General features: G+C 35.0%; 1 protein-coding gene across 3 annotated transcripts in view; it reads right to left on the bottom strand.

The window, feature by feature from the left end:
- Positions 1-319: 319 nt before the first annotated feature.
- Positions 320-16,849, bottom strand: part of LOC105229131 (diacylglycerol kinase 1) — a 198,379-nt gene continuing 181,849 nt past the window's right edge. For all 3 annotated transcript variants that reach the window (XM_049453422.1, XM_049453424.1, XM_049453423.1), the window contains exons 19-21: positions 11,657-11,885; positions 3,589-3,770; positions 320-3,515 (exon numbers count right to left, since the gene is read on the bottom strand). In XM_049453422.1, the coding sequence (XP_049309379.1) occupies positions 3,426-3,515; positions 3,589-3,770; positions 11,657-11,885 (501 nt within the window). In that variant the 3' untranslated portion in view covers positions 320-3,425. The remainder of the gene's footprint in view (positions 3,516-3,588; positions 3,771-11,656; positions 11,886-16,849) is intronic.

Here is a 16,849-nt window from a genome sequence, read left to right as displayed (position 1 = left end):
AGTTATATTTCAAATTTGATTATGCAATTCATTGGTAAAGCCCGGCTTCTTCTTTTTAAACTTTAGCGAACATTTATTGATATTTTTTTTCTACAGTTTTTTTTTATTTTATTGAATATGGACTTAGCAGTAGTAACCGCAGTTTTAAACAACTATAATTAATTATTATTCTTTACAAATATTTTTTGTGTTTTATATATATTTGTGAAAATATTTTTCCTATAAATGATTTGTTTTAAATATAAAAAAAATTAAAAGCAACATAAATTGCAACAAAAAGGAGAGCTTGCAATAAATAATTATTTTTAATATGCTTTACTTAAAAATGCATGTTTTTAACATTAATTAGTTGTTGTTGGTTCATTTCCAGCCTTCAAAAGCTATCGTATTTTTATTTTTCGTGTTGGTGTATTTGAAATGTCATTACAAATAAAAAACAAACTGCTTTCAAATATATTAAAAAATTTATTAATTAGTTAAAAGTTAAGTAAATGCTTCAAAACTGTAATGCAAATGTATTAAAAAAATGCAAGCTTTAAATATTCATAAGAACTAAACAAATTGATTTAAAAAATTTAAATTTTATAATTGTCATACTTTGTATACAAAAAAATAAACAAAAATAAATTGTGCCTACATATTATATTTTTTTTATTCAAATTTTGCAATTTTCCTAACACTACATTACGCTCGAACTAGTTGTATATATGTATGTATGTATATATTAAACACTTTTTTTTGTTTTATCGAATTCTTTTCTATATATTTACTACAAATTGTTTAACTACATATGTATATGTGTAAATAGCTCTATATTTGTATGTATGTATGTATATAATTCTCTATTACTTTTATTTAATTTTAAATATGTATGTTTGTTTTTGTTTTATTATAATTAATGTTAACTCCTACTGTGGTGTTCTATTTCATAAGCAAACGCATACACGCACACTAACTCACACATATTTACATGCAGAAATGCATGTCTATATGTATGCGCTGTGTGGTGTATGCTCGCATATGAAATGTTTTCAAAAATGCTTTTTATTTCGTTTGAAATAATTTCTAAAAACTCAATACAATATGCCTAGACTACAAACTACCGCTAACATACGTATATAACTATATATATCTACATATTTTTTATTGAGTATATGCAAATCTATGGCCTACTTAACTATTTAAATATTTACAATATTTAACAAAAATTATTAATCAGATTTTTATATATATTTTTTTTAATTTCGAAAAAGCACATTTTGAATGCAAATAATTGTACATATCATGTATTTTTAAAAATATGTTATAACCCTGTGTATTGTGGGTTTGAATCAGAAATATTTAAAGCCAAAACATTTTTTGTTTGTTTTTAAGTTATACACTTGAAGACTTAATCTTACCAGCTGGATAAACGGACGGCATTATAATCGAAATCCATAAATTTAATTGAAATTGAAACAATTTAGTTGACCGGCACACATTATATAATAATTAGCGAGGCTTTGGGTTGTCTTGGTTCAAAACGTATATGATATAACAAAAAGAGGACTTTGAAGTAATAGATATGAAGTTTTCAACATCACCAGAATATATAAATTTATTTTATGAACCCAAAGATTTATTCCGGAAAATATATTTTTTTTTAACTTAATAAAAATATAGTTAAAACAATGTGGCATATAAATGGAAGTACTTCTAAAATTCATATATATGTATGTTTAACATAAATTCATTCTATAGCCAAAAATTATTTGTTTATCTATATAGCCTTTATTCTGCAAATATTATTTTTTCTGTTTTTAAGCTTCAATTTTACTTTACTTTACTTTCATATATACGTTACTAAAACTATTCATATGCACATACATATATAAATATGTACTATGTTAGTATTTTATAATTATTTAAGTATGTATGTAATAATTTGTATATGTACTTAATATGCAATTTGTTTTCTTTGAAAATTCCATTAAAGCTGCACCATTTACTGATATATTTTCCTTTACGACATTTTTATTTTTTTTGTATAAACCAATATCATAATATCATTTATTTACACTTGATATCGGTTGTATCAAATTACGTTTGCTTTGCTTTTTACAATAAAATGTTACAAAAAAATATTTCTAAAGAAGAAAGCAAAAAAAATTAAAACTCTGTGCACTGATAAATCGAAAAAAAAACTTTTTATTTAAACATAATCACTTATTTTCTATTTTTTGCAAATTGAAGTACCAATGAAATTGTAAACATAACGATAACAGGGTGCGCTATAATAAATGCTTTGTAACTAAAAAATAAATAGTAATTAATAAAAATGGTAAAATTTGCAAAAATTTAATAAAACAAATAAATAAAATTATAAAAAATAAATAAAAATAAAGTTTTCTCTACGATATTTTGTTACTAATATAAATTAATTTTACGATTTTCTAAAAATATTTAAGTACTTAATCAAATAAAAATAATTAAGGTCATTAATAAAAATGAGGATCGTGACTAGAAAAAGAAAATTGACTATTTTCTTATTTTATTGTAAAATATTTACATTAATTAAAACATTACACCTAAGGCAAAGCAATTTTAACAATTTCATGATTTTGCCCAGTCATTTTTAATAAATATTTAAATGTTTAAATATGTACAGATTCTTACAGATGTCCATTAAAATATTTATCGACAAATTCGCTGACAGTTTATTTAATAGTTAGCTACATAGTATTAAATATATTATAAATATTACATATTTTTATTACGAAAATTAAAAAGCGCATTGAAAGCTGGCTAGGACTCTTGTATTTGTGTTAAGCCTTTGAAGCACTTGGGCAACTACATGTAGTAAGTATAATCAATTAAAAAATTATTATTAATTTATAATTTTTATATTTATTTTTATTTTATAATTTTGATTATTATTTATTATTATATTTTCTTATTAACGTTTAACTTATTCAGTGGCGTTTTATATACATGCATATATTTCTACAAAGTTTGTTGTATATCGTGTATTTCACTATTAGAAACATTATTTCTCTAATAAATTTACTATTTTCCTAAAATATTACAATTTGTTGTTTAACTTAAATATGCTGTAATAAAATAAATTAAAGCTCACTATATGAATGAATTAAAATTTGTAGTTCTTCGCTTTTACAACTAGCTGCTATTTTTATACATTATATATGTAATAGGTTGTATTTAACATCTTTAACATTTGTATTTCTTTGTTTCACATATACTGACATCACTATTTTTTCTTTTGTTCGTTTATTTCATTTCCTTTTCCCTTTTCCGCATACTTTTGTTGTAATGCAATAAAATTAAAGCTATTCTATGTGTTGGACGGTGGTTTCTTTGTGTTGTTGTTGGTGTCGTTCCATTAGTGGCTGCCCGATGGAACTACTAGCGGAAACGCTCCGCCGAAATCAGCTGCATAGTAAATTGAAAAAGCCTCTACCCTTTTCGGAACGTGGTGCCATTAGCATAGGAACTTGATTCTTATGAGTGACTTTTATCTAAAGGGTATAGAGAGAAGAATAGTTTTGAACTGCTTAATTTTTATTTCGTGTGGTGAACTTTTGTACATACCGTGCAAGGTACTTGCATCCATGGTTCACCATCGATTTGCATTGGAAATGTTTTCTTCGTTTTAATAATGACCTCACTGCACTGTGCCAAACGTCGACCGGAGGCGCGTAAGCCGGTGCGCACTTGACCCATGTGTAAACAATTTTCCAAACCAATAACTTCAATCAGACGATCGCCAAAATCTACAGAGGGATAGAATGAACAAAAAATTAAGGAATATTTAAAAAAAGTTTTGTCTTTAAAGGCTAAATATTACATAATGATGTATGAATGTATAATAAGCATACGAGTATTTATAGTATAAATATCAATTATATACATTATAGCATAATTCTAAATAAATAAATAAACGAACGGCTTAAAAGTTTTTTAATAATTTCTAATTAATAAAATATCGGGTCACCCTGCTATTCTTTATTACACTTTGCCAAGTTCCGTTTGACTAGTTCATTTTAAATCGTTGTCCGGTGTGGCGTGACTTTCGTGTAATCGAGTGAATTGTTCAATTTCGTTTAAATTGCCGTCAATTTTGTTTAAAAGACCTGTTAATTAGTGTATTTACTAAGTGAACGCCGAGTTGAAGTGAATATCGCACTTGTGCAAAGTGCTTTTGTCAAAATAAAATATATGCAGTTATGTATATGCAAATGCATTCGTTGCTAAGTCCTCTGCGCAAACGAATATCTCGTAAGATGGCGCCGCGTATTGGTAATAGCCGCACTCGGCACAGTAGTGAAAGTTTTGTTAGTTCGGTTTTAATATTTGGTAAAGTGTATTTTTCGCGTACGTAGTAGAGTGAAAAGTTTATTTCGTATTAATTTTTGCAGTTAAGTGTAATAAAAGTGTTATTTGTGGCATTTATTTTATTGTAATGTAATAGTGAATAAAATTATTTAAAAAGGGTATAGTGTTTTTGTGTGGGGAAAGAAAATATGCATGTATGCAAAGTTTATTGCGCATCTTATAAAAAGCGCCCGAAAGGGGGAAAAAATTGGTGTGCGTGATGAGAAAAGAGGAAGTGTTCGTAAATTTCGTAAAATGTGTGAATAAGTTAAATATGTGTAAATCGTTTTTGTACTTAAGAGTAAAAGGAAACGTGTGTTGAAGTTCCTATAGTGTGATAATTTTATTTGCGTTTTTTGCAAAAGCCTGGAAAGCGAAGCGCTATGTACAATTGTGTGGAAGTAGGAAGAAGTGCCGTTAGTGTTACTAATATGCAGTTAATTTAAAGTAACAGTTCACAGGGTAGGTCTAATGATTAAACTACATCTAAATGTGTATTTTTATGTGATAGATACATACTGTTACGAATTTACTCTTGCTAGTTTACTTTGTTAGGTTCGTATCTCTGGATTGACAAATAAAATCAACACTGTTTAATTTAATTCAACAACTCTTTATTTCACAACTCGTCTACACTATAGCAGTTTACTCTTAGCACTGATTGATTACGTTGGCACTGCCACGGCTTATATAGCCACGCACTTCTCGCTGATGCCGACGTGTCCTTCTAGAATATCGCGTCTGGAAATTACCAGAACATACAGCTATAGCCACGCACTTCTCGCTGATGCCGACGTGTCCTTCTAGAATATCGCGTCTGGAAATTACCAGAACATACGGCTATACGGCGCCAGACGCAAGCAGACAGTCGCGGCGCCAGACTCAGCAATTGTTTAACTAGACGAGCAGACAGTGTGGCGCCAGATGTCTACAACAAGACAAATGCTATTCCATATACCTACAGCTATTGTTCATAATCAGGGATGCATATAGTAATACAAATACAACTTAATACTACTTTTTGTAACACTGCCCTCCACTAAAGCCTAATCGTCCCGATTAGGCACAAATCCTCTTGAACCAAATGGGGCGAGCCTCTCCAAATGTACTACTTTCATTTTACATCGTGCTTTTCCATTTCTTTGTATGCGGTATACCACGTCATTAAGTCGTTTCATCACCATATAGGGTCCTTCCCAGGCTGTCTGCAGTTTCGGGGACAAGCCTTTCTTTCGAAGTGGATTGTACAACAGGACCAGATCACCTTCTTCGAAACCTTTTGAATTTGCCGCTTGATCGAACCGGTCCTTCATCTTATTGCTCATCAGATGCGTATGCTGTCTTACCATTAGATGCAATTCATTCATTTCTTCCTTTAAGGCAGAACAATAATCTCCATCATTTCTTACAGCTGTAGGATTCGTTCCAAACTTAAGATCAGCAGGGAGTCGCAGATCAGATCCGAAAATAATCTTTGCTGGCGTGTAACCAGTTGTCTCGTGCTTCGCTGAACGATACGCCAGCAGGAACATCTGGATGCACTTGTCCCAATTCCGTTGATCTTTATCGACGATTTTCCGCAGATGTTCTTCGAGCGTTCGATTGAATCTCTCTACCATCCCATCTGATTGTGGGTGTAACGCTGTTGTCCGTGTCTTGTGGATGCCCAATAATGTACAGACTTCTTGGAAAATGGAAGATTCGAAATTCCTGCCTTGATCTGAGTGTAATTCGACGGGCACTCCGAACCTTGTTATCCAATTTTCTACAAACGCTTCGGCTACTGTCTTCGCTTCCTGGTTTGGTAAGGCATATACTTCTGGCCATTTACTGAAATAGTCCATGACAACCAGTAGATATTTGTTTCCGGCCGTACTGGTTGGGAACGGACCTGCAATATCCATTGCGACTCGTTCAAATGGTGATCCCACGTTGTACTGTTGTAGCCTACCGCGACTTTTGGCTTTAGGACCTTTAGCTGCCATGCACTCTACGCAATTACTTATCCATTCTGCTATGGAATCTCGACAACCGATCCAGTAGAACCGTTGTTTAATCTTCTCTATAGTTTTTTTCTTTCAATACTTTCGGGATCATGGACTTCGGTACTATGATCAGCAGACGAGACTGTTTGCCATCTTCGCTTTCCCAGGTACGATGAAGGTATCCATTAACGAGGTTTATGCTGTTCCATTGGGCCCAATATGCTTTTGCCGTTGGACTCTCGCTACTTATTTGTTCCTTTGGTGGTCGTACCCCATTTTCTTTGGCTATTATCAGCTTTGCAAGATCAGGGTCCTCCAGCTGATTGATTCTGATGCGGTGAGGAGTCCAATCATCTTCAGGTTCTATATTCAGTAATCGCACGTCGATTATACCTTCTTTTCCTTCTGATTTGGAGCAATGTTTACATTCCAGTGGACAAGGGCGACGTGATAATGCATCGGCATTTTTGTGGTGAATCCCCTTTCGATGTTCCGTTTCGAAGTCGTAATTCTGTAATCTTTCGATCCATCGTGCAATTTGGCCTTCCGGATTCTTAAACTGTAATAACCATTTTAATGCTGCATGATCAGTCCTCAGCAAGAATCGTTGTCCATACAAATACTTGTGGAAATGTTTTACACATTCCACCACAGCTAGTAGTTCTTTTCGCGTCACACAGTAGTTTTTCTCTGGTTTCCCGAGCACTCTGCTGTAATACCCAATTACTCTTTCTTGTCCGTCGATGAGCTGAGACAGGACACCTCCAATTCCATAAGCGCTCGCATCTGTATCCAGGATGAATTTCTTTCCAGGTATTGGATAAGCCAACATCGGCGCCGTACAAAGTAGTTCCTTAAGCTGCTCAAACGCTTTTTCTTGTTCCAACTGCCATACAAACGGGCGATTCTTCTTTGTTAAATCATGTAAACTACTAGCCACGTTCGCAAATCCAGGTACGAAACGGCGATAATACGTGCATAAGCCGAGGAAGCTGCGGAGTTCATGTATGTTGGTGGGTCGAGGCCAATCTTTCACTGCTTTTATTTTTCCTTCCTCGGTGTGAATCCCGTCAGTTGACACTTTATGTCCGAGATATGTGACCTGCTTCTTCCATAATGAACACTTTTTGGGATTCAAGCGTAATCCGGCTGATGCTATTCGCTGAAAGACTTCCTCTAGATTTTTCAGATGATCATCAAAACTTTTTCCCATGATGATAATGTCATCAAGATACACCAAACATGTCTTCCAGTTGAGTCCTTTTAACACATGTTCCATCAGTCGCTCGAACGTTGCAGGCGCATTACATAACCCAAATGGCATCACAGAGAATTCCCATAACCCGTCGCCCATACTGAAAGCGGTCTTTTCACGGTCACATTCATCAATCTCGACTTGCCAATATCCACTTTGTAGATCTAATGTAGAAAACCATTTCGCTCCAGACAAGGTGTCTAATGTATCGTCGATTCTTGGTAGAGGATAACTGTCTTTCTTTGTGACATCATTCAACTTCCTATAATCTACGCAGAAACGGGTGCTACCATCTTTCTTTTTAACTAAGACGATAGGTGAGCTCCATGGACTTATTGAAGGTTCGATTACACCGTTTTTGTGCATGTCTTCAATAATTTTGTTAGCATCCTCACGTTTTGCTAGTGGAACCCTACGCGGAGCTTGTCGGATTGGTTTAGCGTCTCCAGTATTTATGCGATGTTTGACAATGCCGGTTCTTCCTGTGTTTCCTTCGTTTGCAAATATGGATGCGTATTTTTCTAATAGTTTTTCTGCTTTTAATTTTTCATTTCCATGCAGTTCGTTCAGCAAATTATTTAGGAGTGTAGGACTTATCTGCTGTGGCTCAATAGTAGGCTTCTGTTGTGACCGTTCGCATCGTGCTATTGCACTTATATTCTGGCACTGTCCAATTACTGCTCCTTTCTTCAGCCTTATAGGCGTGTTGAATTCATTCACTACTCTCACCGGAATGGTGGCGTCTTCTCTAGTTTTCACAAGCGTTCTTCCTACCAATATGGGTGTATCTATTTTTGTTGGTTCCACAATCCACAACTCTTCAGTCCCACCTCCTCCATTCACTTTAGCCCATACAATCGCCTCAGATTTTGGTGGAATACTCTGATTATCATCAACAATCACCCTCTTACTTTCAACGTTGGTCACATATCCGGTGTTTATAGGCATCTCCATGTTCTGGCAAAACAGCATTTGCTTGTTTAAATCCAAAGTAACCCCGTGATCAATCATGAAATCTACTCCCATTATAATTTCATCCGTGATTTCTGCTACGATGAAGGTGTGATTAACTTCCAGGGTACCAATCATCACTTTGCAAAACACTTTTCCCGCGACAGCTGCTTCCTCTCCGGTGGCCGTTCGAAGCTTGCAACCGACTAATGGTTCAACCGTTCCTCTTACCACATCCGGTCGGATAATTGAATGCGTGGCACCAGTATCCAAAGTAAGCGTTGACAGTCGTCCATTTACGATGCCGGTGAGCGTAAGGTTGTTGTCATGGCGACCTATTTGTGATATCGAGATGGCGGGGCAAATAGTTGTGGGAACCAGCTCACGCCCCTTTGAACTGTTCCGTTTTAGTTTAACGACTTGTGAGATGTGGATGCTCCGTCCTCGTTATCTGTTGGTTGTTTCCGTTTTGATGGGTTTACTTTTATATTGCAATTTCGGGCAAAGTGACCCGCTTTTCCACAGTTGAAACATCTTCCTGTTGTATTTACTCGCGGTGCAGCAATTGTCTTCAGAGTCTTCAATATTTCTTCCATCAGCGCCGGTTGTTCCATTTCAACCCTTTGTACTTTGTGTGCTGGTTTACTTAGTAGGGAAACTGTTTCCTGTGTGAGGGCGTGCGAAACCGTTTCAGCAAACGTTCTTTTTGGCAATGCATATGTGGCGCGTTTGGTGTCCACATCACGAATTCCATTTATGAAACATTGAATTTTTACCCTCTCAATGTAATCCACAGGTGCATCTGCATTTGCCAAATGAGCCAGTCGTTCGATTTCAGTTGCGAACTCTTGCAATGACTCGTTCATCTTCTGACCCCTATTTTGCAGTTCGATCTGGTATATTTGTTTCCGGTGCTCACTACCATATCGTCTTTCTATCGCACTCATCAATGCCTCATAGTTGTCCCGTTCACAGTCTGGAATAGTCTGAAGGATTTCTGCCGCAGGTCCTTTCAATGATACAAACAAGGACGCCACTTTGTCCGCTGCATTCCAATTATTGGCCATTGCTGTCTTTTCAAACTGAAGTTTGAAAATTTGAAATGGAATACTTCCATCGAATGTGGGTGCCTTCAATCTTTGGATATTTGTTGATGGTGCAGGGCCATGCAGTTGCAGTTCTCGCACACGATTACTTAATTGAAGAACTTCTGATTTTAAATTTTCTTCGTCATTTTTTAAAGTGCTTAATTCGTCTTCAAATTTTGAAAATTTCTCTTGCACTTGTGTATTATTCTCTGTAATCTGTTGTGTAAGGCGAGACTCTAACTGTGATGTGTTTTCAGCTATTTGCGTCATTTGCTGTGCCAGACGATTTTCTGTTTGCACTACATTTTCTGTTATTCGTGATATATTTTCAGCTATTTGCTGTGCTAGACGATTTTCTGTATGCACTGCATTTTCTGCTATTTGCTGTGCCAGACGATTTTCTGTTTGCACTGCATTTTCTGCTATTTGCCTAATAGCCACTAATAGCATGTTAGTGTCTACGCTTGATGATGTTCGTTGTTCTTCTAATTTTTCTTCTACCTTTGTAGAAGTTCCTGGCCCATCAAATTCGAACTCGTCCACATTAATTCCATCCGCTTCCATTGCTTCACGTAGTCGTGCCTGCAGATCCGCCTTTTGCCCGCTTATCGGCAAATTACGCTCCTCCAGTTCCTTTTTTAATTGCTGAATTCTCAATTCTCCGAATTTAACCATCTTGAATTTGGATTATTTGACAATCCCACTTCTGACACCAATTGTTACGAATTTACTCTTGCTAGTTTACTTTGTTAGGTTCGTATCTCTGGATTGACAAATAAAATCAACACTGTTTAATTTAATTCAACAACTCTTTATTTCACAACTCGTCTACACTATAGCAGTTTACTCTTAGCACTGATTGATTACGTTGGCACTGCCACGGCTTATATAGCCACGCACTTCTCGCTGATGCCGACGTGTCCTTCTAGAATATCGCGTCTGGAAATTACCAGAACATGCGGCTATAGCCACGTACTTCTCGCTGATGCCGACGTGTCCTTCTAGAATATCGCGTCTGGAAATTACCAGAACATACGGCTATACGGCGCCAGACGCAAGCAGACAGTCGCGGCGCCAGACTCAGCAATTGTTTAACTAGACGAGCAGACAGTGTGGCGCCAGATGTCTACAACAAGACAAATGCTATTCCATATACCTACAGCTATTGTTCATAATCAGGGATGCATATAGTAATACAAATACAACTTAATACTACTTTTTGTAACAATACATACGTATATATTTTCATATTTCATCTTAATGGGGTTTATTATTATAATGCATCTTTAATTTTAATTATACATAATCGTAAAGGTTACGAAACTAGCTGTCTTAGGTATTAAGATGATGGAACTATTCATAATTTTTTGTGCATTGTTCATATGAAAATACGCATCATTTGCGTTTTATTTGTTACTAATTCATAAAACCAATTTTATTATTTTTGTATAAGTCAATAGTATTTTTTCTAAAAATAGCATACGTAAATTTTATTGAAAATATTTTTGGCCTCTTCTAAAGTGTCGCCGTTGAGTTCAACCAGTTTCTTCTGTTTATCTTTGAACTACTTTGTTTTTTAATTGGCTGCAGTTGTAACTCAAAAAGAAATCATCCTTTCGCTTAATTTTTTTTTCTTATTTAGTATGAAGAATATGTATTTCTCCATTTAATGGTCATCCAGTTTTCGTTTATATGAAAAATGTACGTTTAGTGGGCCAAAAATCATCTAATTTATTAGAATAAATTTACATGTTATTCAGAGTCTGCCGTTTTGTAGAATTAAAATCTTTTTAACAATCTTAGTTTATTGTATATATGTATAGTATCTTATAGATTTATAATATTTTTTAATTTTTGCTCTCGACCAGCGGGAAGGACGAAATTATTTTAACCCTTTTTAGACGATCATACCCCATTCGCTTTTGGTTTATTATTAACCATATTATTAAATAATGCCATATGGAACTTTCATATTCTCGTATTTATTCTTTTTAAAGACCACTCACCTTGCGTTGCAACTGATAAGTCCACAGATGTAAAGCTTGTCGCCGATAGTTCTTTATCCGAAGATTTAAGTTTCTTCCCTTTACGGAATGGACCAGCGCTTTTGCGTATACGTTTCTGTGACAGATGTTCACCCCACAAATTGGAGCCGCCATGTGTGTAAGGAATGTTTAGCAGGGCGACGCCTTGTAGATGTGGGCCATTGGCTAAATTTAGTGAAACACCGTCGCACTGTAAAGAAATGAAGAAAAAATACTTGAATATAAATTTAAGTTGTAGCTATTTAAAGAGAAAGCAAAAAAATAAAAAATGCTTAACCAATAGTCCGCTGTTGGCCACTACGAAAAAGGTTATTTTCCACTAGAATTCATAGTGAACAGCTGAAAATGTGTTTGTTGTGTTGTAATCCTTTTTCGTTTTGTTTTACATTTTTTGTTTTGATCCTTTTTTATATAAATATATATATTTTCCCTCAACGCTATTTAAGATTACTTTCCGTTTACGTTTTGCCTTCGTTCGTTGGTCTCTGCTTGCTGGTAGCATTTTCAAGCGGCTACCACAATTTGTTACATATTTATGCTAAAACGAGCGTGCTCTTTAAAAGCACCACAAATGGCTGAAACCAACCAATATAATGGAGTCATAATTTTTGTAAAAAATTGCCACTCTGTTGGTTGTTTTTTTTTATTTTTTGCTCTTCGTTTAATATTTTATTTTTCTTTCGTTAAAACTTCCTTCCGTTCACATTGGGGTATATTTGCTTAGGCTTCATTGGTCAACGAAATTTCCTGACGGAAATTGCTGAGGTTGTTTGTTTGCGGCGTGCTGCCGTTCTGTACGTGTTTATACATATATAATATATGTATATATAAGTATACATATGTATGTGTGTATTTACTCAGATGATACACATTTATATTAAAACCCCTTAAGACAGTTTTGTGTAAAAGAAAGCAAACTGCTACTAACACATCATTACGCAAATTATGCCCTCTTCGCACTTTGCACATACACACATTCGCCTTTTGTTACTTGGATACCACATAAAAGGACATTCAAGCCATGCATATGTGGCCGTTAGCTGCTAAATGGTTATATTAGAATACAAATGTACATTAAGCACAGTTATTTAATGGGTGAATGGCTCTCTGCCGCCAGCCTCTTATGTAATATATATGTATGTATAAATTTTTGTTTGTGTTTGTAAATGTTTTCAATGTAATTTTGTGGCATACGCATTTTTTATATAAATTCTTATTGCTTCCTTCCGTTTGATTGTCAGGTGTGCTTCAGTGTTTGTACGTATACCTAAGTATATAGTGAAGAAGTTTCTGTGCTGGCTTTGATTAGTCTATATATGTATGTTTGTATATTAGGATGTTTGACTACAAAAGTGCTGCAACTAAGCGCTTGGAAACGCCCGCTTTATTTGATGTATGTTTTAGCTGTTAATTTTATTGCCCGTAAAATGTTCACCGACAGCTGTGGCCAGTGGATCAACGTATGGCAAGTAGTAGAGATTGAGCTGACATACGTGAAGAAGAATTTTGCAATTGAGCGTTAAATTATACCGTTTTTATTTGATATCATTTTAATGCTCCATGTAATCTGCATTTACCTCAGGTCAGGTAGCCATAGAAAACTATAAATACTATAATATAAATAAATTTATATATCCATATGTGTCTATATTTTTTGCTTGGTATTTGCTTAAGTGTGTCTGGATTTTAGCACCAGTTCAACGGTACAAACATGTATTAAGACGATCTTTAACCAAGTAAAGGCTAGCGTTTGGTAAGGGGGTCAAAGTTTATGAAATATGAGTCGGTACAAGGATAGGTAAATTGTATATTCTTTATTCCTTTGGCATTTGTTTTAAGTATCAGGATGTAACGGGTGATTTTTTTGAGGTTAGGATTTTCATGCATTAGTATTTGACAGATCACGTGGGATTTCAGACATGGTGTCAAAGAGAAAGATGCTCAGTATGCTTTGACATTTCATCATGAATAGACTTACTAACGAGCAACGCTTGCAAATCATTGAATTTTATTACCAAAATCAGTGTTCGGTTCGAAATGTGTTTCGCGCGCGTGTTTTGTTCAGCGATGAGGCTCATTTCTGGTTGAATGGCTACGTAAATAAGCAAAATTGCCGCATTTGGGGTGAAGAGCAACCAGAAGCCGTTCAAGAACTGCCCATGCATCCCGAAAAATGCACTGTTTGGTGTGGTTTGTACGCTGGTGGAATCATTGGACCGTATTTTTTCAAAGATGCTGTTGGACGCAACGTTACGGTGAATGGCGATCGCTATCGTTCGATGCTAACAAACTTTTTGTTGCCAAAAATGGAAGAACTGAACTTGGTTGACATGTGGTTTCAACAAGATGGCGCTACATGCCACACAGCTCGCGATTCTATGGCCATTTTGAGGGAAAACTTCGGACAACAATTCATCTCAAGAAATGGACCCGTAAGTTGGCCACCAAGATCATGCGATTTAACGCCTTTAGACTATTTTTTGTGGGGCTACGTCAAGTCTAAAGTCTACAGAAATAAGCAACTATTCCAGCTTTGGAAGACAACATTTCCGAAGAAATTCGGGCTATTCCGGCCGAAATGCTCGAAAAAGTTGCCCAAAATTGGACTTTCCGAATGGACCACCTAAGACGCAGCCGCGGTCAACATTTAAATGAAATTATCTTCAAAAAGTAAATGTCATGAACCAATCTAACGTTTCAAATAAAGAACCGATGAGATTTTGCAAATTTTATGCGTTTTTTTCAAGCTCTTAAAAAATCACCCTATAGTAAGAATGTGTTTGACGGCTAATTGTTTGTGATCAAGTTCAAATTTCTGTTCTCATGTGTAAAATTTTAGATTTATAACTCAAAAACTGAGGACTAGGATGCATATGTACAGACAGACTGGCATAGAGACCTGACTTAAGCCGTTCAACTAGTCCCGCTGATCATTTGTTTATGTATGTACATATGTATATGTATATTTTATAGGACCTGCAATGTTTCCTTTAGAGTGCTACAAACTCTGTGGCGAACTTAATTTATTCGATTCAGGGCATAAAAAGTGGTTTTAATATTTGATTTCTCAAAATCATTAAATTTTAATATCGGGATTTTTTGAAAATTTCACCGTGACCATACATCTTAAACTCAATGTGGCTTATAATTTTATTTTTGCTGAATTCAAAAAAGTAAGTTTAAGACGTAAAACTGATCAAAAAGTTATTCACAAATTATTTATTAGCCGTTCAAAAGTGAGTATAGGCTTTAATGAAAAGCAATCAGCGATATAATAAACGCGATCTAAACTTCACTCAAAAATCAAGAAAAAGCATAATTTCCAATATTATTAATCTTAAAATAGTATACTCGTATAATACTAGAGGACCCGCTTACGTTTTACTGTGGCTGATACATAGAAAGTACTACTAATACCATCTATATGATTTCTATTAGTTAGATTATAAGTATTAGTTAAGGAAAAATCGGATTTTTGATGAAGCAACAAAAATGAATCAAAAAGAATTAAGAAAAAATTGGTTTTTGGGGTAAAAATACTATTGAATTTGGGCTGTGCATCAGTGAAATCAATCGAGTCCAATCGATTGTCAGCCTGGTGGACTGCATATTAAGAAACGGTTCTCAAGCGTGGAAAGACAAAAAAATCGGCTGGCAAGGTTATGGCATCAGTCTTTTGGGATGCCCGTAGTATACTATTCATCGAATGATAAATGAGCCAGTTTTAATTCTTTGCATTGTATATTTGATTGCAGTTCTATTCTACCATTCCCAATATTTAGAAATTTTATTATTTTTCAGGAATGATCAGTTTGAAATTGTACGCATATATGTACATATGTGTTCCTCGTTCCCGTTTAAATATTGCATTGCCCTGTGCAATGCTTCGAAAAGATTTATGATATCTCAAATTTTTTATCAACACTTCAGTTATGCCGCTATTTTTTTATGCCAGACCTTTTGCAATTTTAAATTGCCTGTTAAGATACCCCCTCCAATAGTTAATAGGTATGAAAAAAATGTTACAGCTACCCATAGATGTATTGAATCACTTAATTTATTACTTAAGAACGAACAACTCTGTCCACAATATAAAAACTTGATCCACAGATGTCGCTTTTTACTTTGGCATCGTTTTATTTAATGCACGTTTACGGCAATTAAGGTTTAAATATTGGATACAGCGATGGTAGCGCCATCTATCGGTCAAACATTCCAAAAATAATAATTGACTAAAAATGAAAAAATAATTTAAAAAACATTTTCCAGTGGACCAAATTGGAAATCTAAACCATTCTCGAATCTCCTTGAACATACACACAAAATTTCATCAAAATCGGTCCATCCGTTTAGGAGCAGTTCAAATGCAAACACACGGTCAGAAGATTTATATATATGAAGATTCTATGTGAAACGCAAAAGTTCGTCTTATAGAAAGGTTAACCAACATCTTTCTTCAGCAACTGTTCTGTAACATATTATATTTATTTACATTTACAACACCGAAAGCGATTTTTTCAATATACATATGTATATTTATACAATTTTTCCACGACGTTAATTTAAAGAAAACCCCATTCACTCGAAACGCCAATTTTACTCTGAAGCGTTGGCACTAATGAGCCGTAAGCAATGACGCTCGGTGATAAGCTCGTGTCACTACAGACTGCAAATTACCAAACTGCAAGGACACATAATTTACGGTTGAACAAATTTTCAGCGTGTTCAATCGACATCAGCGCCCAGCTATGTGAGCACACATAGGCGAAAAGAACACACACATCCACACTGAACTTTATGCGAAAATCTAAAACGAATGAGAAGTAGAGATGGCAAGCGAAAATGTCGAATTTCCGGCACATTTTCCGCAGCGATTTGCCACTATGGCAGCGATTAAAGTGCCGAACGTTAATGATGGATTTTTCCCGTTTTACCGGCGTTTGCACGAAACACTCACTCAGCGGGTAAAATATGCGACAACATGAAATGACATTGCGGCCGGATTGATAGCTTGATGAAAGCAGATTGCATAAGAATGAAAACCAAGAGGGGATCTTTAGTGCATCTACAAGACTAAGAGCTGGATTTTTTGAAAAAGTCATAACTGTATATGTTGTTATGTAGTTGTGTGTCTCCGTGAATGAGTGCCACTCA

The sequence above is a fragment of the Bactrocera dorsalis genome, chromosome 3 (genome assembly GCF_023373825.1).
Source record: "Bactrocera dorsalis isolate Fly_Bdor chromosome 3, ASM2337382v1, whole genome shotgun sequence".
In the NCBI taxonomy this organism is placed as follows: domain Eukaryota; kingdom Metazoa; phylum Arthropoda; class Insecta; order Diptera; family Tephritidae; genus Bactrocera; species Bactrocera dorsalis.
The sequence above is the reverse complement of the archived record's forward strand: the minus strand, read 5'-3'. Positions and strand labels throughout refer to the sequence as shown.